Source organism: Panthera uncia (genome assembly GCF_023721935.1).
Source record: "Panthera uncia isolate 11264 chromosome B2 unlocalized genomic scaffold, Puncia_PCG_1.0 HiC_scaffold_25, whole genome shotgun sequence".
NCBI classification, from domain to species: Eukaryota; Metazoa; Chordata; class Mammalia; order Carnivora; family Felidae; genus Panthera; species Panthera uncia.
The window spans coordinates 16,631,007-16,655,461 of record NW_026057581.1 but is presented as its reverse complement, the minus strand read 5'-3'; the positions used below and the strand labels follow the sequence as shown (position 1 = coordinate 16,655,461).

Here is a 24,455-nt window from a genome sequence, read left to right as displayed (position 1 = left end):
ACCTCTGCTGCCCAGCACGTTCCACCCGGTGCTGCCTTCCTCGGTGGAGTCTGGAGTAGGCAGGAGAGAAGGGGTATCGACAGCGTATACTGGTTCACACACCCCACACCCCGCAGCTCGGTGAGGACCACCGTGCGGTAAACCAGGCAGAGTTGAGAGCTCAGCTGAGCCAGAGCCGTGGGACTGAACCCAACAACCACGGGAAGCTGAAGAAGGCAAAGCCTTGGGGGCTGATGATTCAGAGGTGAGGGCAGAAAATATAACCGAGGACTGAAACCTGACCATGGACTAGAAGTATCAATAGCCAGGAGGCAAGAACCAAGATACAGCAAGTGTTCCTTGCTCTGGAGGGTGAAAACGTAAACATCTACATAAAGCACACATAATAGATCTGTAAGATAATTAGTTAACATCTGAATAGAACGGTAGGCACAAAGTGATTTTAGTTCTCTGTTCTGCTCTTTTTTGTTGTCTCAATAAAGCAAATAATTTGGCCCACAATGATAAAAACTGGCACGTTGTTTTTAATCTCTGTAAATGCGGTTGGAAGGAGCTGGTTTCTCCAGCCGATCATGCCCTTTCCTCCCTCTCTCTGCTCTCCCCAGGCCTCCGCCCCTCTTTCTGCTCCACTCTACCCCTCGCACGCCAGCCCCCCTTACTCCACCCCACCTGACGGACAGCACAGAGGAAAGTGCCTTCTCAGGCTCTGTCCCATCACCTGTTCTGTAAACTCCTCCAGTTGTGATGGAGAGAACACGGCAGGCGAGGGGCCCACCTCAGCATTCGTGTGACTAGCAGAGACCTACCTTCACACAACCTGCAGGAAATCACTGGTCGGAAAAGTCTGTCCCATGTGCCACTTCCTAATGTTCACCTCTGAATCCAAATCCTATGCACCCATGGGGCGCCTGGGTGGCTCAGTAAGTTGAACCGACTCGATTTTGGTTCAGGTCATGATCCCAGGGTTGTGGGATCGAGCCCCGTGTTGGGCTCAGTGCTGAGCCTGCTGAAGATTCTCTCTCTCCCCCTCTGCCCCTCTCCCCCACTCGTACTCTCTCTCTAAAATTAAAAAAAAAAAGACATAATAAAATAAAATACATCCTACGCATCCTCTAAAAACCAGATAAATGTCCTGCCGTTGGAAGGGAGCTGCTTCTTCTTACCCTTTCCTACTACAGTTCCCCACCTGCGTAACAATGTAATTATAATTTTATAATTAATGTGTTATGATGGCTGGAACACTGTTATCACAATTTATATTTACTGAACACTTATTCTATGCCAGGCACTGTCCTAATAAAGCTTTTTACATGTATTAACTTAATTCCCAAAGTAATCTAATTATATAGTTGATATCTCAAATAGTTTTGAGGTATAACTGATAAACCTGTACATATTTAATGTGCATAATTTGATGGGTTTGGACTTATGCAAACTCCCACGATGCCATCACCACAGTGCAGGTAACAGATGCATCCACCATATAGGTGATGTAATTATTGCCAGTTTATGTTTGAGAACAATTGAGCCACAGAGAGTGAAACAGTTAAATATTTGCACTAAACCACTACCCCACCTCCTGTTACGGTGTTATGGATTGAACGGTGTCCCCCAAAAGATATGGTTAAGTCCGAACTCCTGATACCCGCGTGACTGTGACCTTACTTGGACATAAGGTCTTCACAGGTCTGACCCAGTTAAGAAGATGTCGTACTGGACTAGGTGGTCCCTCGCTGTGACCAGTGTCCTATATTACAAGGGGGGAGATGTGGACACAGGGACGCGAAGAGGAGAAGCCACGTGCAAATGGAGGCAGAGAACAGGGAGATACATCTCCGAGCCAAGCAATGCCAGAGATTGCCGGCAATGCCAGAAGCTGGGAGAAAGGCAGGGAGCACTCTTCCCTAGAAACTCAGAGGGAGCACTGCCCTGCCAACTCCTTGATGTCAGACCTGTAGCCTCCAGACTGTGAGAGAATCAACCACTGTTGCTTTAAGCCACGTGGTTTGTGGCACGTGGTTACCACAGCCCCGGGAAACCAACACACGTGGTCTGCTTCACTGCTTTGCAACTACCGCCGAGGTGGTAGTCTGACCTCCCGCCTAGAGACAGACCCCAGGTCTTACGCTCCCACCGTATCTCACCCATACCTCCACTGAGTTCTGAGTCGTGCAATCTAGGCCAATCGGCAGGATGAGCCCAGTACACAATACAGCACCTCCAGTGGTTCGTTTTCTTTTGTCATGGTCCTGTAAATGCTTGCCGCTTTTGTCAAGGAGGAGAGTTAACTGTCCCAGCCCAGAGAGAGGAACAAATACTTGCAGTAAGATTTATCCTATCTTTGGGACGTTAATGGTTAACTGCATCTGCGTCGGGTATCTGCCCAGGACAAGATCCCCTGATGCCAACGTGGAAGAAGTGAGTACAGAAGAGACTTGGGGACACCCGGGAAGTCTGCTAGGTGGCCTGCCAGTCAACTTAAGCTTGTGCCACTTTTGGGAAAGGGAAAGGGATGCTGGAAGGCCCAGAGGCTAGATTCCCTGTCACCGTGGAGGTCACCCGACCCGGTTGTCAACTGTCAATCTTCCCATCTCCTCGCCACAAAGAACCTTCCATAAACATGACCAGAGCTGAGTAAACAAACTGCAATCCTCTCCGTACGTGGACCCCTATCCACATAGTTCCAGATCACAGCAATCTTAGCAAAGGCACAGCTCGGTGTGAACAGAGACACTGTTGTTCCACGCTCTGGTGCAAGTGTCCAATAGAAGCCACAGTTGCCAAGAAACCCTGCGTGCCCTCTACGTGAACCGTCCTCCTCTGCACCCACAAGAACTGTGAGGCAGAGAACATATTCAATAAGGGAGCTTATGCGATACAGAGATCCTGCCTTGCCTACCCCACGGGGTCACCACGAGGACAAATGGTGGTGGGTGGGGGGCCGGGGGGGGGGGGAGGCGACTGAAAATATTTTTAAAGCTCTAATAATCACACAGCATCATTATATTAAAATCATACAAACAGTCGTTCATCAGACGTTTATAAAGCCTAGGCAGAGACTGGAGTGGTCTAAGTAGTCTCTAAATGATGCTGTTTGGAGGTTTTTGAGAGACAGGAAAACCTCATTTCCCTCCATTTCCCTAACCCAACAGTGCTGAGGAAATAACCCGGAGAGAGGCACAGATTCGCCACGGTTTGTGAACCAGCGAGGCCTAAGTGAAACGAAACACGTTGTTTGGAAAACATCCACTTGTTTGCGAGCTATGCAGGGTGACTAAGATGCCCAGGGAAGCGTAAGAAGCGCTGCAGGGGACGGCGCGCCACAGTGAGTCTAAGTGACGGGTGACACACAAAAGAGGGGGGGCGCGCAGGGGCTCCAGCCCACAACACGGGCGGAGCGAGCTCACGCCCCCAGACACACGAGGCCGGAAAGAGGAGAGGTGACTGCGCGGGTGGGGAAGGTGGAAGGTGTGTGGGCCGTGGCGCCAGGAGAGAAAGTAGTCCCGGTTAGCAGGTGGCTCCGGCCTGCTCTGGTGGCCCGAGAGACACCGATGGGAAGGGCTTCGCTGCATTCTGTCCCTGCTTGTGGCTCCTGGAACTTTAATCCCAGGAAGGTTGAGCAGGTGCACTGAGGCTTTCTAGATGTTCTGGAGAAGGATATCAAAGGAGAGGGAAGTTAGATCTCTAAATGTTAAGTACCATACTGTCGTCAAGGTACCAGAGGGGTGCCTGGGTGGCTTAGTCGGTTAAGTGTCCAACTTTGGTTCAGGTCATGATCTCCCAGTCCGTGAGTTCGAGCCCTGCATCAGGCCTTTTGCTGACAGCTCGGAGCCTGGAGCCCGCTTTGGATTCTGTATGTATGTCTCTCTCTCAAAAATAAACAAACATTAAAAAAAAAAAAAAAAAACACCAGAAATGACAAAACCCTCTTCTGCAACTAGTTTCCTTCCACATGAAATTCTCAAGTAGCTTACTCACCTCGAGGTCCAAACATATTGTCCAAAAAAGCATTGATTTCATCATCAAAAGCCTTTAGATGCTCCTGAAAAGATAAAAGAAAACATTATTTAACTCGGTTTTTTGGGAAATTCAAAACAGACATGTAGTTGCCAGAATCTCCAAGTCCTAGCTTCAAGGACTTTCGGCTGCAAACACTTACGGGAAGGGGACCAGTTAAACGCAGTCTCATCCTTCACGAGCTTGTGTGGATTTAGAAGGAAAAAATTCTATTGCCTAAGGAAAGGAAAGAGGCAGTCCTGAAAAACAGGCTTGGTACATTTTTAAACACTGAAGGATTATTTTTTTTTTTCAACGTTTTTTATTTATTTTTGGGACAGAGAGAGACAGACAGAGCATGAACGGGGGAGGGGCAGAGAGAGGGAGACACAGAATCGGAAACAGGCTCCAGGCTCTGAGCCATCAGCCCAGAGCCCGACGCGGGGCTCGAACTCACGGACTGCGAGATCGTGACCTGGCTGAAGTCGGACGCTTAACCGACTGCGCCACCCAGGCGCCCCAACACTGAAGGATTATTGACCTTAATTCCATTTCCCTCTAAAATGCTTAGAGGCAGAAGCTTTTCCATAAGCAACTTCTATTGTTGCAATTAACAGGAGTCACGTGCAAGCAACAGGGAGGGTCTACACCTGCAGGATATAATGTAATTGTTAAATAAAAATTCAGCTGAACTGTATTTCACAAAGCTCAATTTAAAGCTTTAAAGGGGACTTATTTTTCAAATAAGGCAATGAAGCACTATAGCTATTTTTTCCATAATCTAAAAACCTTTATATGTTGTTTGTTTTCAAAACCTTTCTTATACATGAATATATATATTTATTTTATTTTATTTTATTTATTTATTTTTTTTTTTAAATTTTTTTTTTCAACGTTTTTTATTTATTTTTGGGACAGAGAGAGACAGAGCATGAACGGGGGAGGGGCAGAGAGAGAGGGAGACACAGAATCGGAAACAGGCTCCAGGCTCCGAGCCATCAGCCCAGAGCCTGACGCGGGGCTCGAACTCACGGACCGCAAGATCGTGACCTGGCTGAAGTCGGACGCTCAACCGACTGCGCCACCCAGGCGCCCCTACATGAATATATATTTAATATTACAATAAACAGCATCTCTAGGGTACATCAGGTGATTACTGCCACTTTAACTGGATTCAGGATAGGAGAATTTCTGCTAAGAACCTTACGGTTGCTAAACTGGCTACAGGCTCTGGATTTAGCTCCTGGTCATTCTGGTGTGCTATTATGTTGTTCAAAATACCTGTGATGGTGTTCCCTAACCTTGCCTACAATGGTCTAGTGCACCTCCTAAAGCAAAGGGAAGAAAAGACAAATTTGCCCAGTGTTCGTGGGAAAGGGATCTTTGATGATGATTTGGGGCTGGTGGATTGGTGAGGTGAGCGTCATCTCTCAGGATGTTCATCTAGAACATTCTCTATAATCAGCCACCGGAGTGCAAAGCATCTCATTTGCAAAGAAAGCGTAAGTGCCAAAGAAGAGAATTAACTTGCTGGCATTTGAAAAGAAGATCTGCAGGTTTGGTGATCAGCCTCTACCATTTAGACCTATTTCTTACTTGTCACTTTGATCCTGAGAAAATTTCAAGGAAACTTAGGTATTTGCGGACTTTAGGAAGCTCGAGAGAGTGGAAGAAGATTTAATGACGACATCTGTTAGCACCTACACCTGCTGGTCATGTATTAGGACCTTTATTATATCATAGTATCTCTATAAAAGGTATCTGGGCTAAACCAAGATTGGAAATTTTTACAGAGTGTTTTGGTTTCCATGAAGGATATCTCAGGAGACCTCTAGTCTTGAAAAGGTCGCTAACCTCACATTTCAGTGTGACAGAGTTAAGATTTGTGTTGCCATTAGAACAGAGAAGGTCTGTCCTGAGGCCTCTCATTCTTGAGCAAAGAATGTTAATCTCACTGATATATCCACCTTCATAACAAATACCAGTGAAATCTTCCTCTCATTGCCACATCCACCCACACATGTTTAAAGGTTTTCAGTCTGTTTGCTACAGTCCAAACTCCATTTTCCAACATCTGGAGGTCTAAGAAAACTCTAAAGGTCACAAAGCTTGTATTCATTCTACAATGTTGCAGAAACTAAGTCACAGTAGAAGGCCAGAAATAAAAGAAAGCAGAGGGGAAGATACTGAAGAGAGAGCAGAGAGTGAAAAAATGAATAAGAAAGGGCATTCTACACCAATACCCTGATAATAAAACCAGACAAAGGCACTACAAAAACATGACAAAACAAACAAAAACTACAGGCCAATAGCTCTGATGAACATAGATGCAAAAATCCAACCAAATATTAGCAAACTAGATTCAACAATACATTAAAAGGATTATTCACTACAATCGTGTGGGGTTTATCCCAGAGATGCAAAGGGGGTTCAATATTTGCAAAGCAATTGATATATCACATTAATAAGTAGAAAAGTAAAAACCATATGATCATCTCAATAGATGCCAAAAAAGCATTTGACAAAATACAACATACATTCATGATGAAAAAAACTCTCAACAACATGGGTTTAGAGGGCCCATACCTCAACATAATAAGGGCCATATTTGAAAAACCCACCAGGAGCTAACATCATACTTGACAGTGAAAAACCGAAGGTTTTTGCTCTAAGATCAGGAACGAGACAAGGATGTGCACTCTTACATTTATTCAACATGGTATTGGGAGGTCATAGGTGCAGGAATAAGAAAAGGAAGTAAAAGGAATCCAAGTTGGTAAGGAAGAAGTAGAAGTGTCACTATTTGCAGATAACTGAAATAGAAAACCCTAAAAGACTCCCATCAAAAATCATTAAAACAAATAAATCCAATAAATTTGTAAGATACAAATTAATGTACAGGAATCTGTTGCATTTCTATACATTAATAATGAAGTAAAAGAATAAATTTAAAAAACAATCCCATTTACAACTGCATCAAAAAGAATAAAATATCTAGAAATAAATTTAACCAAGGATGTTAAAGATCTGTACTCTGAAAACTAGAAGACACTGATGAAAAAAACTGAAGATAACAGAAACAAATGGAAAGATATACCATGCTCATGGATTAGGAATTAATATTGTTAAAATGTCCGTACTATCAGAACAATCTACAGATTCAATGCAGTCATTATCAAAATACCAACAGTGTTTTTCATGGAAATAGAATAATTAAGTATTAAAATTTGAATGGAACCACAGAAGACCTCAAATGGCCAAAGCAATCCTGAGAATGAACAAAGCTAGAGCTATCACAGGTCCAAATTTCAAGATATGCCACAAAGCTGTAGTAATCAAAACAGTATGGTACTGGCATGAAAACAGACACACAGATCAATGGAAAAGAAAAGAACCCAGAAATAGACCCAAACCTATATGGTCAATTAATCTATGACAATGAAAGCAAGAATACACACAACGGGAAGACAGTCTTTTCAATAAATGCTGCTGGGAAAAATGGAGAGCTACAGGCAAGAGAGTAAAAGTGAACCACATTCTTACCACCATACACAAAATTAAAATGGATTAAAGACCTAAATGTGAGACCTGAAGCCATAAAACTTCTAAAAGAAAACATAGGAGGTAATTTCCTGGACACTGCCGTTAGCAATATATTCATGGATGTCTCCTCAGGCAAGGGAAACAAAAGTGAAAGTAAACTACTAGGACTACACCAAAATAAAAAGCTTTCGTACAGCAAAAGAAACCATCAACAAAACGAAAAGACAACCTACTGAATGGGAGAAGATATTTTCAAAAGATATATCTAATAAGGGATTAATATCCAAAATAGATAAAGAACATGGACAACTCCACACCAAGAAACAAATATTCCAATTAAAAAATAGGCAGAGGACATGAACAGACATTATTCCAAACAAGACACACAGATGGCCAAAAGACATGTGAAAAGATGCTCAACGTCACTCATTGTCAGGGAAATGCAATTGAAAAATGCAATGAGATACCACCTCGCACCTGTCAGAATGGCTAGTATCAAAAAGACAAGAAATAAAAAGTGTTGGTAGGATGTGGAGAAAAGGGATCCCTCATGCACTGTTGGTGGAAAAACATACTGGTGCAACCACTGTGAAAAACAGCATGGAGGTTCCTCAAAAGATTAAAACTGAACAATCATATAATCCAGTAATACCACTATTGGGCACTTACCCAAAGGAAATAAAAACACTAATTTGAAAAGACATATGCACCCCTATGTCTATCGTACCACTATTTACAACGGCCAAGGCATGGAAGCAACCCAAGTGTTCATCAACAGATGAAGATCAAGAAGATGTGATGTATATACACACTGGAATATTAGCCAGCCATAAAAAAAAGTGAGATCTTGTCATCTGTGACAACATGGATGGACCTGGAGGGTATTAGGCTAAGTGAAAGAAGTCTGACAAAGAAAGACAAATACCACATGATTTCACTTATATGTGGAATCTAAAAAAACCAAAGAAAAAAATATACTTAAATACCGAGAACAAACTGGTGGTTGCCAGAGGGGAGGTGGGTGAGGGGACAGGCAAAATACATGGGATTAAGAGGTACAAACTTCCAGTTATAAAACAGATAAGTCATGGGGATGAAAAATACAGTCAATAATACTGTAATAACATTGTCTGGTGACACACGGTGACTATTTATCATGGTGAGCACTGAGTAATGTATAGAACTGAAGCAATATGTTGTGTACCTGAAACTAATAGAACACTGTATCTAAATTATGCTTCAGTAAATAAAAAGAAATAGGTCAGTTTTTGTGGAATCTAAAAAAAAAAAACAAAAACAAAAATCCCAAACTCACAGATACAAAGAACAAATTGGTGGTTGCCAGAGGCAGCGGCGTGGGGGGGTGGGCGAAATGGGTACACACTTCTGTGTAAAATGAACAAATCATGGGGACATAATCTATAGCATGATGACTATAACACTGTACTGTATATTTTGAAATTGCTAAGGCAGTAAATAGATCTTCAAAGTTCTCATCACACACAAAAAATTTGAACTGTGCATGTGAATCAGACTTAGTGTGACAATCATTTTGCAATATATACAAATACTGAATTATTATGTTGTACTCCCGAAACAAACAAAAGAACATAGAGGTAGGAAATTTAATATAGGTCTCTTAAAAACAGAAGCCTTCCAGAAGGAGATGCTACTGCTATTGAGTTCTGAAAGACTCTTAGGACATCGTCTAGATGGAGAAGGGAAGAAAGAGCATTTCAGGAAGAAGAATCATCATATACAAATAGACTGAGATGGGATTCACTCAGGAAATGTTTACGGCCAGGGTCTCTACTGACTCACATGATAGGTGGAAATAAAGTCAATACTGAGAAAATCAGAAACTGGAATAAAAATGACCTCTTTATTTCTGGACTATTTAATACAGTTAGCAAGGATACAATGTTAAGAGACAATGAGGAGATAAGAAGAACAAATGAAAATTTACCCTAGATCAGTAAACCTAAGTGTAGTAAGTACAGAGTCGGGGTAGCATGAGTCAACTAAGCATGAAGGCTTAGCACAGCAGGGTAGAGCACCGCTTGGGTGATGCGTTAATAGCTGCTGTAAACGTCAAAGCATGTTTTACTGTAAACGTCAAAGCATGCTGGCTGATGTCCCAACACTAACACAATAACCTAGGAGCTAAGACAAATCAGCAAACTACAGTACACGCAGCACATCAGTCATTCAGCCAACACTTTGAACGGCCATTATGTACTAACACTTTGTCAGACATATGAGGACAAAAAAGGCATAGTGGTCAACTCAAAAGCCTACAGGCAAACTGGGAAAGTGAGACCTACAGAGAAAGGCAAACAGCAAACAACTGAGAAGAAGGTACACAGAACTGCCACACTGATGGAAGACACTGCAGGAGTGAGGACTTAAGGTGGTCAGAGTTTGGACAGACTGGAAGAGAAGGGAACAGCACTGTCATTAGACCCAAGCAAGGGGCATGCTGTCCTGAACTCATACCGTAGAGGGCCCCATGCTGGCCGTCCCAAGGCCATGCCCCTCGACACAGGAAATCCTATGAGCCAAGGGAGATGCCCATGCCTGGTCACAGCTTCCCTTCAGACTATGTTCCAAGTCCCCCAGGCCACAGAATTCCCCGCCAAAAATTCTCCAATCCCACTTCTAGAACAACCTCAGGGATTTCCCCTTGCCCACACAGTAATAAAGTCCACATTCCATGACTTTATTTTATTGAAGTACACTTGTTACATCAGTTACAGGGGAACAACGCAGTGATATGACAAGACAACCCCATAGGCTACGTTGTGCTTACCACAAGTGCAGCTCGCAGATCACCATCCAACGCTATTACCCTATCACTGACTACATTCCCTAAGTGGCATTTTTCATCCCCATGACTTACCCATTCCATAACTGGAAGCCTGTATCTCCTACTCCTCTTGAAGCATTTTGTCCATCCCCTCACCCACCCTCCCTCTGGCAACCATCAGCTTGTTCTCTGTATTTGTGGGTCTGTTTCTGCTTTTGTCTGGTTGGTTTTTCAGATTCCACACCTAAGTGAAATTATATGGTATTTGTCTCTCAGACTCCTTCCACTTTCACTGTAGGTCCATCCATGTTGTCACAAATGGCAAGATCTTGTTTTTTAAGGCTGATTAGTATTGCACTGTTGATATAGATCACATCCTCTTTATCCATTCTTATACTGATGGACGCTTGTGTTGTTTCCATAGCTTGGCCATTGTTAACAGTGGTGTGCTAAACATAGGGGTGCATATATCTCTTCGAATTAGTGTTTTTGTTTTCTTTGGGTAAATACCCAGTGGGATGTTCCATGACTTTCAATTTAACTTATGGCTGTGTATAACAATATCTGGAGGATGGAAAGACTGGAAGTACAGGCTTCTTTCATTGTGTATTCCTGCGTGCTTACCACAGCTGCTGAGAATGTAAAATGGTGCAATCACACTGAAAATTTAGCAGTTTGGTAAAAACACATGATCTGGCATGCTACTTCTAGGTATATTTACTCAAGGAAAAATAAAGCATATATCCTTGCAAAGACCTGTACACAATATTTACGGCAGCTTTATTTTTAATCGCTAAAAATGGAAACCGCCCAAATGTCCATCAACAGGTGAATGGGTAAGCTCTGGGGTATCCATACAACGAAATATAACTGGGCAAAAATAAAGAACTATCGATGCACAGACAACATGGACAGATCTCAAAATTATGATGCTGCATGAAAGCTAGACCGAGAGAGAGAAAGAGAACATACCGTGTGTTTCCATTTACACAAAACGTGAGGAAATATGAGCTTACATATGTGACAGAAAGCAAATCAGTGGTTGCTCGGGGACCACAGGCTAGGAGGACAGAATATCTCCAAAAATGAAAGTGAAATGAGGACGTTTTCCTATTACGCGTAAGTGAGAGGCTCTGTAGCCGGCAGAACCGCACTGCAACGTGTGCTGGCGATGCGCCTCGTGCCAAAGGGAGAGAATTCCATATGGGAAGGATTTACAGGAGAGGATCAAGAACACCAGAAATGGAGTTATCTCATGGAAGAGCCAGAACTCAGAGCAAGCCAGCCTCCACCACCTCGTTCCCAGCACCGTACCTGCCATCACCGCCCCTCACACCATGCTCATCCCTGCCAGCGGGAGCAGCGCTGCAGAACACCCACGTGATGTCCTGCACCTGCTCCCTGCTCTACTCCCAGCAGGAAGACCACGCTTGGAGGTAGCGGCGACCCACCTGAGGCAAACCCACTGGACTGACTCCTTACGCGAAGCCGAGGTGGTCTTCCTAGCTATGTGCCGTGCAACTCCCAGTGCCGGTGGACACGCTCACCATGCGCTCCTGCCTCGGCTGCCATTTTCTGAGAGAACCTGGCAGCAGGAGAGCCATGAACAGCACGCCTACTTTTTTGCCACCACAATGCTGATTGGGACTCCCACCCAGTCCTGTGTCCGTGGAACTCCACTCCTTCCTCCCTCTCCTTCCTCTTCCTGTCTTCCTTCCCCCCCTTCCCTCATTCCTTCTCCGTGTTCCTTCCTTTATTTGTGTTTCCGGCATTTTGTGGGTTTTAGCATTATCTATCATGGGTATTATATCGTATAACGCAATGACTCAAGATCTTGGTGTTGATACGGTTTTGTCGATACGGTTTCATGGAACCTTTAAAGACCCTTAATTCGATCAGAATAGTCATTTCCCACCACCAACTCCTTCCTCATTTCTTTTTAAAATGAGCAAAAGTCATTAAAGTCATGAGACAGACTATTAAGTTTGTAAGAAGACACAGTCTCCAAATCCTTACCTTTAAAAAAAAAAAAAAAAAGTTTCAGAGAAGATGAAATCGGAAGCATTTGATGACAGCGGGCTAGGATATGGGATCCAACCAGCTCAGGAATGTGTCATTCTCAGACTAACCAGACACAATCTGAAACATTCCGGGGACCCTCAAGGTCAAGGCTGAGTTGTACAGAACTGAGAGACAGGGAGCTGGCATCTCCTTCCACAGACAAGGGGCACAAACCGGATTACTGTCATGCAGCGAGGTCTCTGTGTTGTTCCCAGGGCTCAGGATGGCCGTCTAATGTTGCCAGTTCTTTTGACGGACCCTGAGGGATGGTTGCCAGCCAGTCTCTCGTGTGTTTGAAGAATCAGAATGTGTTTACATTTGTGAATAAAACCAGAAGGTTTAGAGAACGGCTAGAAGCGAACACATGGAATTCTTTGGCTTTCATGTAGCTGACGTCACATCATGTAGATTTACGTGTATTTTAGGCTGAAACACCTGCCGGCTCAGCACCTACCTCCCAGCACTGTGCTCTGGAGGAAGCAACTAAGTGAGACTGAGGATATGAACTAGGTAGGGAACTCTTACTCATTGGTAGGAACTCTGAATTATTATTTGTCTTACGAAGTAATCTTCGTGAGGCTGAAACCATCTAAGCCAGGTATTGAGGCATCTGGGGGAACATATTTAGTTACCACGGCTGGAATATAAATGAACTGACCATAATGGTGAAGAATAGCAGTAGCACCTGCCAATCAAACACTCATGCACCGGCACTGGATATATATTATCTAGGACTTTCCCGGTAGCCATGCAAGGTGGGTAGTCTTCCCAGTTTACAGATGTGGAAATGGACACCATGAGCTCAAGACTGGCACTGTTGTGTGAAATGTGAACAAAGTGCAGTAACAATCGGCAGCTTTGATCCCTTCGGAGTGGGAGGTTTCAGAGCTGGAGTGGCAGAGGAAGGACTCTTTGTGGAGCTCCTGCTTACGTTTCCTGTGCTGCCCTACATCCCAGGGCAATAAGCTGACAAAAAAAAAAAAAAAAAAAGGTCGATTTTATCTGCATCCTGGGGACCCCTGAGGCCTCACAACAGTTTCGCTCAATTAAGGAGATGAAAGGTCTATTTAGAGCAAGATGTGTGAGTGCAGTTTTGTTTGCTGCGTTCCATTTCCCCCACGCGGCTCTTTGTCTCATTTCGTTCAGTGTCTGGTCAAATGGCAACTCCTGAGGCGCTTCCCACAGCCATCTCTCTCGGGCCTAATTGCAACGGAAGGAGGAAAGCGTCTGCCTTGTGGTGTCCTGGTCTGTGATGCAGAACCAGTCTCCATCTCTTTGCTCTCTTTTTTTCTTGACAGCACCTCTACAAACTTTCACTGGCGAGTTTGTTTATTGTCTGGGTCCTTCAATGGGCCTCCAACAGGCCGCTTTATCCCCAATTCTAAGAACAATGCCTGGCACATAATGAGCACTGAATACGTAGTGAATGAATGAACACAACTCTCATTGTTCTAAACCTTTACGGTATTCATTTGATACTTACATTCATATTACTTTGCGTTCCTACCTATATTTTCCTATGTGCAATCTCGTTTCCAGTACATTGGGAAAGATCCCCAACGCTCTTTTAACACCTGCTGTATCATCGGGGTATACTGGACTCAATTTTATTTTTTGAGTTTTTCAGAAGATTCTTTCTTTCTTCCAAAAAACAACGGAAAAAAGTGTGTATATTTTTAAAATAGAATGAAACTTATTCTATTTTGCAATTAACAGGAGTCCAATGGACCCTATTATAAACCTGAATATCTTGTGGGATCTTAGTAATCTTATACTTTCTATATTTTCAAAACATTTTGCTATTTAATCATCCCAAAAATTAGCTCATTAATCAATCATCTAAATTTGTGCCAAAAAAAAAAAAAAACAAACTATGAAAATGTAAGAATGACAGAAATGCCTAGAAGGACAATGAAATAATCACATAAGCCATCACTACTGCACTGTTCTGCATTTTCCTTGTTCTCTACCCAAGAAATGGCACCACTCTTTAAGATAAGAGACACTTAGAGACATCTTCATAGCTTTTTAAAGCTTTCAGTGAACACACCTGAAAGTTCACAATTTTTCCTGCTCTTAAACTTTAATTATCTGGGAGGGGGCCTGCATTTCTACCAAACTCCCAGGTGATGTTGATGCTAGTGGTCTACAGACCACACTTTGAGTAGCAAGGATTCAGACTAGGGTCTCTTGAAATGTGTTTGGAGTATAATCAAGGTATTAATGATTTATGTGCTTTTGTTATAAAAATACCAAGTTCTTGCTTACTTGCTACAAACCTACTGAGTATTTTATTACATATTCGGCTCGACGAAATTTACACTTGCTATGTATTATTATACCAACGTTCACTTCACAGGCATTTTAGTAACTAACTCTACAAACTCAGACAGTATCCACATTATTCCAAACAGAAATAAAACCACTGGTTCAGTTGTATTCTCCTTATGCTTGCTGTACCTGCATACGGTATTCTGAAAGCGGCCTACTCAGGAAGAGTGCAGACAGATCATGGCCTCTTCTGAGGCTGTTTCTACTGAGGCATCAGGAGATTGCATGCCCACACAGTGCATCAGTCAGTACTTGTCAACAAGCATCACCAGGAGCTTTAGATGTTAACTGCTGTCCTTATACATCCTATACTTACACAACTCATTTTGTTGTTGTTGTTGTTTACTTAAGTGGGATTTTAAACTGTGGTTCCTTTTGATTTTATCTTCTTTGTTTCAGCTCTACCTTTGTGCTCTGATAAGATTATGCAAATTATGGACTTCCAGGGAAAATGGTGGAGTACAAGGACCCAAAACCCACCTAGTCCCAGGGATACAATTAGCTAACACCCGCATCAGTGTAACAAACCGGAAAATGACCCAAAGACTGGCAGAGCTGACTCTTCACAGACAGAAGAGGCCACATCAAAAAGGGTAGGAAGGGCAGAAACGCAGTCAGGAGCAAAACTGACTCACGAGACTGTCCTGGGGAGGAAGGGACACCACAGGTATAGAGAAGGGAAAGGAGCAGAACCCACATCAGGCACCCCAGGCACAGGGGACCCACATTGGGAAGACAAATCCTCAAAACATTTGGCTCTGAAAACCAGAGGGACTTAACTTCATGAGTTCTTACAGTCAGTGGGGCTTAACACCTGAAACTTTAAAAGTCGGCAGGCTGGCTCTGGGAGAGCCAGGGGGTGAGAGGAAATGGAGTTTGCATCCTTAAAAAGCACAACCAATAGCCCGCAGAGATATAGTATAGAAGCAGCAGTTTGAAAAAACCCCTGGGACATACTGGGGGGAAACTTTTTTTTTAATGTTCACTTACTTTTTAAGAGAAAGAGAGATAGAATGCCAGCGGGAGGGAGGGGAAGGGGTGCAGAGAGAGAGAGGGAGACACAGAATCAGAAGCAGGTTGCAGGCTCTGAGCTGTCAGCGCAGAGCCCAACATGGGGCTTGAACTCATGGACCACGAGATCATGACCTGAGCTGAAGTCGGATGCTTAACTGACTGAGCCACCCAGGCGCCCCTGGGGGGAAACTTTGCACTAATCTCAGAGCATGTGCTGGTGGGGCAGGGATCTTTGGGAGACTTCTCCAAGAACAAAAGAGTTGGCAGGTGCCATTCCCTCCCCCCACCCCCTCATTCTCCTGTGGACTTGACCCCTCCAATATGCCCTGGGTCAGAACGCATCCAAAGTGGTACCACAAGCTTGGCAGTGTGCAAACAGCCTCAACAGGGGCCAGGAGCACTCCAGAGTGACTCCTACACTGGGATTGGGGGGAAGATAACCACACACACCAGCCCTACTACAGCCCCAGCCATGGGCTGGGGGCAGACATCTGGTTTGACTGCAGATCCTGGACACATACAAAAGCTTTTCAGGGGACAACACAGGGAGAGCACCTGCAATTTGGTGCTAGTGAATCCTAGACATATGCCTGGTCTGACTCAACTCAAGCCCAGTGTGGTCGCAGACTGGCCCACTAACAACACAGGGACCAAATCCTGCCTATGGCAGGCAAGGAGAGTCACTGACGACAGCTGAAGGCAAATGAGGCTCAGCCACAAGAGCAGAAGACACGCAACACACAGAGGAGACACCCCTGAAGTTCCAGGCTCTGATGAACAGGGGACACTGCACTGCAGGGCACTACAGGACTTCTTCATGAGGCCACTACTTTCAAGAGCAGGAGACACAGCTGACTTTTCTAACATACAGAAACAGACACAGGGAATTAGACAAAATGAGGAGATAGAGGACTATGCTCCAAATGTAAAAGCAGGACAAAAATCACAGCAAAAGAGCTAAACAAAATGGAGGTCAGTAGTATGCCTGAGAGAACATTTAAGGTAATGATCATAAAGGGGCACTTAGGTGGCTCAGTCGGTTAAGCGTTTGCCTCTCGATTTTGGCTCAGGTCATGATCTTGCAGTTTGTGAGTTCGAGCCCCACATCAGGCTCTGTGCTAGCAGGGTGGAGCCTGCTTGAGATTCTTTCTCTCCCTCTATCTCTCTCTGTCCTTCCCCCACTCATTCTCTCTCAAAATAAATAAACAAGAAAAAATTATAAAATAATGATTATAAAGATACTCGCTGGGCTTGAGAAAAGAGTGGAGGAACTCAGCGAGACCCTCAACAAAGAGACAGAAAACACGAAAAAGAACCAATCAGAGATGAAGAACTCAATAACTGCAATTAAAAATAGACTAAATGGAAGAAATAGTAGACTAGAGGAAGTGGGAGGATCAGTGGCCAGAAGGACAGAGTAATGCAAAGCAATCAAGCCGAACAAGAGATAAAAAAGAATAACGAATGAGAATAGATGAAGGGAACTTAGCGACACCATCAAGCATAATAACATTCCCATTACAGGGATCCCAGAAGGAGAAGAGAGGGAAAAGGGGACATGCATTGGAAGCAAATGCATTGGAAGAAATAATAGCTGAAAACTGCCTGAATCTGGGGAAGGAAACAAACATCCAGATCCAGGAGGCAGAGAGAGCACCCCCCCAAATCAACCCAAGGAGGTCCACACCAAGACTCATTAGTAATTAAAATGGCAAAAAGCAGTGATCAAGAGATAATTTTATTTATATTATCTATTTAACAGGAAGTTAAATTTTCTGCAAGAGTAAAATGATATAGCTTTATATTTGGGGCCAAAGAACATTGTAAAAGATCTATATATTTCACCCCATCCACCTGCCTACCTCCCTTTTGGCAACCATCAGTTTGTTCTCTATAGTTAAGAGTCTGTTTCTTATTTCTTTTTTCCTTTTGCTTGTTTTTTTTTCAATTCCACATATGAGTGAAATCATATGGTATTTGTCTTTCTCTCTGACTTATTTCATTCAGCACTGTACCCTCTAGCTCTATCCATGTTGTTGTAAATGGAAAAATTTCATTCTTTTTATGGTTGAATTATATGTATGTGTGTGTGTATATATTGATCTATCAATAACTCAACGGATAAAGAACATGTGTATATGTATATATATACACACATATATATGTATATATATAGACACACACACACACATACATATACACATGTTCTTTATTCATTGATTTATCAATAGACACTTGGGCTACTTCCATATCAGGGCTATAAATAACACTGCTATACATATAGGGGTGCATGCATCCCTTTGAATCAGTATTTTTGTACCCTTTGGGTAAATACTCAGTAGTGCAATTGTGGGATCTTAGGGTAGTTCTATTTGAACTTTCTGAGGAACCTCTGTACTGTTTTCCACCATGGCTGCACCAGTTTGCATTCCCACCATCAATGCAAGAGTGTGATAAAGAGAATTTTAAACGCAGCAAGAGAACAGAGTCACACACAAGGGAAACCACAAGTTTCCAAAACCTTTGAGAAGAGCAAAAGCTCTTTTTTAGAGGCAAGTTTATAACAATACAGGTCTACCTCAAGAAGCAAGAAAAGTCTTAAATAAGCAACATCACTTGACACCAAAAAAAGCTATAAAAAGAAGGAGAGCAACAACAGCAAAAACCCCAAGCCAGTAGAAGGAAGGCAATAATAAAGATTAGAGCAGAAATAAAATGAAACTGAAAGCAACAGAACAATGAAACCAGAAGTTGGTTCCTTGAAGAGATCAATGAAAGTGATAAACCTTTAGCCAGACTCAATAAAAAAAATAAAGGGGGAGGAGGGTGGAATGCTCAAATAAAATCAGAAATGAATAAGGAGAAATAACAAGTGACACCACAGAAATACAAAGATTATTACAGAATACTATGAAAAATTATATGGCAACAAATTGGATGACCTAGAAGAAATGGAAAAATTCTTAGAAACATATTACCTCCCACAAGTGAAGCAGGAAGAAACAGAAAATTTGAACAGACTGATTACCGGCAATAAAACTTAAGGAGTAATCCAGGGGTGCCTGGGTGGCTCAGTCGGTTGAGTGTCCAACGTCGGTTCAGGGCATGATCTTGCAGTTCATGAGTTCGAGCCCCGCATCAGGCTCTGTGCTGCCAGCTCAGAGCCTGGAGCCTACTTCAGATTCTGTGTCTCCCTCTCTCTCTACCCCTCTCCCACTCACACTCTATCTCTCTCTCAGAAATGAATAAATGTTATAAAAAAAAATTAAGTAGTAATCCAAAACCTCCCAACAAACAAAAGTCCAGGACCAAAAGGCTTCCCAGGGGAATTCTACCAGACATTTAAAGCAGAGTTAATACCTATTCTTCTCAAACTGTTCCAAAATAGAAGAGAAATGAAGACCTCCAAATTCATTCTATAAGGTAAGCATTACCCTGGTACCAAAACCAGATAAAGACACCACAAAAAGAGAGAACTAGCCAATATCCCTCGTGAACATGGATGCAAAAATCCTCAACAAAATACTAGCAAATCAATTCCAACCATGCATTAAAAAAATAATTCACCACAGTCAAGTGGGATTTATTCTTGTGTTGCAAGGGTGGTTCAATATTCACAAATCAATCAATCTGACACATCACATCCACAAGAGAAAGGATAAAACCATTTGATCATTTTAATAGATGTGGAATAAGCAGTTGACAAAGTACAATACCCATTCATGATGAAACCTTTAACAAAATAGGTTTAAAGGGAACATACCTCAACATAAGAAAGGCCATATATGACAAACCCACAACTAACATCATACTCAATGGTGAAAAACTGAGAGCTCTTCTCCTAAGATCAAGAGCAAGACCAGATGTCTATTCTCACCATTTTCATTCAACATAGACTGGAAGCCCTACCCACAGCAATCGGAGAAGAAATAAAAGGCATCCAAACTCGTAAGGCAGAAGTAAAACTTTCACTGTTTGCAGATGTCACCATACTATAGATAGAAAACCCTAAAGACTCCACCAAACGATTAGAACTGATAAATGAATTCAATAAAGTTACGGGATACAAAAATCAATATACAGAAACCTGTTGCATTTCTATGCACTGATAACGAATGAGCAGAGAGATAAATTAAGAAAACAATCTCGGGGCGCCTGGGTGGCTCAGTCGGTTGAGCGTCTGACTTCGGCTCAGGTCATGATCTCACAGTTCGTGGGTTCGAGTCCCGCATCGGGCTCTGTGCTGACAGCTCAGAGGCTGGAGCCTGTTTCAGATTCTGTGTCTCCCTTTCTCTCTGCCCTTCCCCTGTTCGCGTTCTGTCTCTGTCTCAAGAATAAATAAACATTAGAAAAATTAAAAAAAAAATTAAAAAGAAAAAAAGAAAACAATCTCACTTACAATTGCACTAAAAATAATAAAATACCTTGGGATAAACTTAACTAAGGAGATGAAGGGCCTGTACTCTGAAATCCATAGAACACTGACTGAAGAAAATGACGATGACACAACAAATGGAAAACTATCCCACGCTCATAGATTATAAGAACAAATACTGTTAAGATGTCCGCACTACCCAGAGTAATCTACAGACTTAATGGAATTTCTATCAAAATACCAATAGTATTTTTCACAGAACTAGAACAAATAATTCTAAACTTCGTATAGGAAGTATAGAACCAGAGGAAGACCCCAAAGAGTCAAAGCAATCCTGAAAAAAGAAGAACAAGGCTGGAGGTATCACAATCCTAGATTTCTAGATATACTACAAAGCTACAGTAATCAAAAAAATATGGTCCTGGAACGGAAACAGACATATAATTTAGATCAGTGAAACAGAACAGAGAGTCCAGAAATAAACTTATATGGTCAGTTAATCTGTGACAAAGAAAAAATATGCAATAGGAAAAAGACAGTCTCCTTAACAAATTGTGCTGGGAAAATAGAATAGGTCCATGCAAAATAATGAAAAGTAGACCACTTTCTTACACCATAAGGAAAAATAAACTCAAAATGGATTAAAGACCTAACGGGAGACTTGAAACCATAGAAATCATAGAAGAGAGCACAGGCAGTAATTTCTCTGACATCAGCCACAGCAATATTTTTCTAAATATGTCTTCTAAAGCAAGCAAAACAAAGGCAAAAATAAACTACTGGAATACACCAAAATAAAAAGCTTCTGCACTGCAAAGAAAACAATAAACAAAACAAAAAGACAGCCTACTGAATGGGAGAAGATATTTGCAAATGATATCTTTGATAAGGGGTTAGTATCCAAAATATACAAGAAACTTCTACAACTCTACGCCAAAAAAAAGAAAGAAAGAAAGAATCCAGCTGGAAAATGGGTGGAAGACATGCACAGACATTTTACAAAGATAACATACAGATTACCAACAGACACATAAAAAGATGCTCAACATCAGTCATCATTAGGAAAATGCAAATCAAAACCACGATGAGATATCACCTCACACCCATCAGAATGGCTAAAATCAAAAGCACAAGAAACAACACATATTGGTGAGGATACGCAGAAAAAGGAACCCATACACACCGTTGGTGATAATACAGACTGGTGCAGTCACTGTGAACAGTACGGAGGTTCCTCGAAGAAAGTAAAAATGGAATTATCGTTTGGATGTAAATTAAAAAAAATATGGAATTATCGTAAGATCCAGTAATTCTGCTACTGGGTATTTACCCAAAGAATACAAAGGCACTAACTCAAAAAGATATATGCACCCCTATGTTTATTGCAGCATTATTGATAACAGCCAAATTATGGAAGCAACCCAAGAGTCCATGAACAAATGAGTGGATAAAGAAGATGTGGTAGGTGGAATACAATGGAATATTACTCAGCCATAAAAAAGAATGAAATCTTGCTATCTGCAACAACATGGATGGATCTAGAGGGTGTGATGCTAAGTAAGGTGGTCGGGGAAAGATAAACACCATATTTCACTCACATGTGGAGTTTAAGGAAGAAAAACAATCCAAGACAAAACAGAGATAAACCAAAACACGAGCTCTGTTTAACCAACAGGTGTTAACTAACACCTTGATGGTTACCAGATGGGAGGTGGGTAGAACTATGGGTGGAAGAGGTGATGGGAATTAAGGACACTTTGCTCTTATTTGCTCTCTCCCCCAGCCATGTGAGGGCACAGCAAGAAGGTTGCTGTCTCCAAGCCAGGAAGAGCACCTTTGCCAGAACTCGACCATGCTAGCACCAGATCTCTGACTTTAGGCTCCGGAACTGTGAGAAAATAAATTTCTATAGTTTAGCCACCCAGTCTATGCTATTTTGTTATGACTGCTTGAGTTGGCTAAGACACTGAGTAAAGGAAAAAAAAAAAAATAGCCTCAGAGAATGCCCTTCTTTTTTTTTTTTAATTGTTTTCATATTTATTTATTTTTGAGAGAGAGAGAGAGCGAGCGACCGAGCAGGGAAGGGGCAGAGAGAGAGGGAGACACAGAATCTGAAGCAGGCTCCAGGCTCTGAGCTGTCAGCACAGAGCTCGACATGGGGCTTGAACCCACGAGTGGTGAGATCATGGCCTGAGCTGAAGTTGGACACTTAACCAACTGAGCCACCCAGGCACCCAAAGAATGTCCTTCTATAAGCCTTACAGAATGACTTGGTGTAAGAAATCATGGCTTGAACTCATCTAACGTAAAGTACAATAGAAGCTTCACATGATCAGGTTTCATTTAAATAAACAGTTTAACAAATGTCAATCTATCGGTCTATGCAGGTATATGATCAAGTATATATATGCATAGGAAAAATTTTGGAAAGGGACACATCAAATTGTTAACCGCAATTATCTCTGAGGGGGAAAGGAGAATGACAGGGGCAGGGAGATTGGAAAGAGAGAGATTAATTCTGGATGCGGCTAATGTCTTAGAAATCACTAACAATATATTAATTATGTAATTAAAATATTACAACTATAAGGGAAATATTGTTAATGAAACGGCTATCAAGAAAGTTGTACAATTTCCTCAAGTCTTAACCAAAGCACCAATCACAGTTTTGGATAGGTTGGTTTCTTCCTATTCATTTGAAATAAAAGATGAGATGAATAGGTATTATGATATAAAATGATTAAAAAATATAACCTTATGTGAAATTTTTGACTAAGTATATGACAGGTCTAAGTTTTCATCAAATATATATTTTAATATTTTGTAGTGATACAAAAAGATTAGTGATTACAGTAATCAGCCCAAAGCTATGTTTTCAAAAGGTAAACAAAATTAACAACACTTTAGCTAGACTAACTCAGAAAAAAAAAAGAGAACTCAAAATCAAATCATAAGTGAAAGAGGAGACATCACAACTCCTACCACAGAAATACAAGGATCATGAGAGACTACCCTGAACAATTATACACTAACAAACTGGATAACCTAGAAGAAATGGATGCATTCCTAGACATACAACCTACGAAGACTAAGACACACAGAAATGGATAGCTTAACAAACTAACATGAGTAAGCAGACTGAATCAGTAATCAAAACCCCTCCATCACAGAAAAGTCTAGGACCAGATGGTATCACTGATGAATTCTACCAAGCATTTAAAGAAAAATGAATGCCAAGCCCTCTCAAAATTTTCCAAAAAATGACAACAGGGCACTCACAAACTCATTTTTACAAGGCCAGTTTTATCCTGATACCAAAGCCAGATAAAGAAACTACAAAAGAAGGGGTGCCTGGGTGGCTCAGTCAGTTAAGCATCCAACTTTGGCTCAGGTAATCTCATGGTTTGTGAGTTCGAGCCTCGCGTCGGGCTCTGTGCTGACAGCTCAGAGCCTGGAACCTGCTTCCGATTCTGTCTGTCTTTCTGTCTGTCTCTCTCTCCCCTCCCCACTCAGGCTCTGTCTCTCTCTCAAAACTAAACAAACATTAAAAATATTTTCGAAAAAGAAACTACAAAAGAAGATTACAGACCAATATCCCTGTAGAATATAGATGTGAAATTCTCAAAACAAAATATTAGCAAACTGAATTCCACAGCACAGTAAAAGAATCATACATGATCAAGTGGGATTTATCTCCAGGTTGCAAGGATGGTTCAATACACACAAATCGATAAATGTGACACACAACATTGACAGAAGTTAAGACAAAAATCGTATCTCAACAGGTACAGAGAAAGCCTCTGACAAAATACAACGTCCTTTTATGATAAAAATGCTCACGGTATTGGGTATAGAAGAAGCACATCTCACCACAATAAAGGCCATTTATGACAAGTCCACAGCCAACATTAAACTCAATGGTGAAAGGTTGAAAGCCTTTCCTCTAAAATCAGGAGCAAGACAAGGGCGTCTACTCTCACCACTCTTGTTGTATATAGTACTGGATCCTAGCCAAAGCAATCAGGCAAGGAAAATAAATAAAAGGCATCCACATTGGAAAGGAAGAAGTCTTTGCCTACAGATGATATGATTTTATATGGAGAAAATCCTAAAGACCCCACCAAAAAACTGCTAGAGCTAATCAACAAGTTTAGTAAAGTTGCAGGATATAAAATCAACAGTTGCATTTCTACACACTGACAACAAAACATCTGAAAAAGAAAATAATCCTATTCCCAATAGCATAAATTATAATAAAATACTTAGGAATAAATTTAACCAATAAATATCTGTACACTGAAATCTATGAGATTTTGATGAACTGAAGAA

General features: G+C 41.9%; 1 protein-coding gene across 1 annotated transcript in view; it reads right to left on the bottom strand.

Annotated features, from left to right (window-relative positions):
* The window catches only part of ELOVL2 (ELOVL fatty acid elongase 2), a 64,716-nt gene that overhangs the window by 15,083 nt on the left and 25,178 nt on the right, over positions 1-24,455 (bottom strand). The window contains exon 2 of the mRNA XM_049655047.1: positions 3,979-4,042. Coding sequence (XP_049511004.1) covers positions 3,979-4,042 — 64 coding nt within the window. The remainder of the gene's footprint in view (positions 1-3,978; positions 4,043-24,455) is intronic.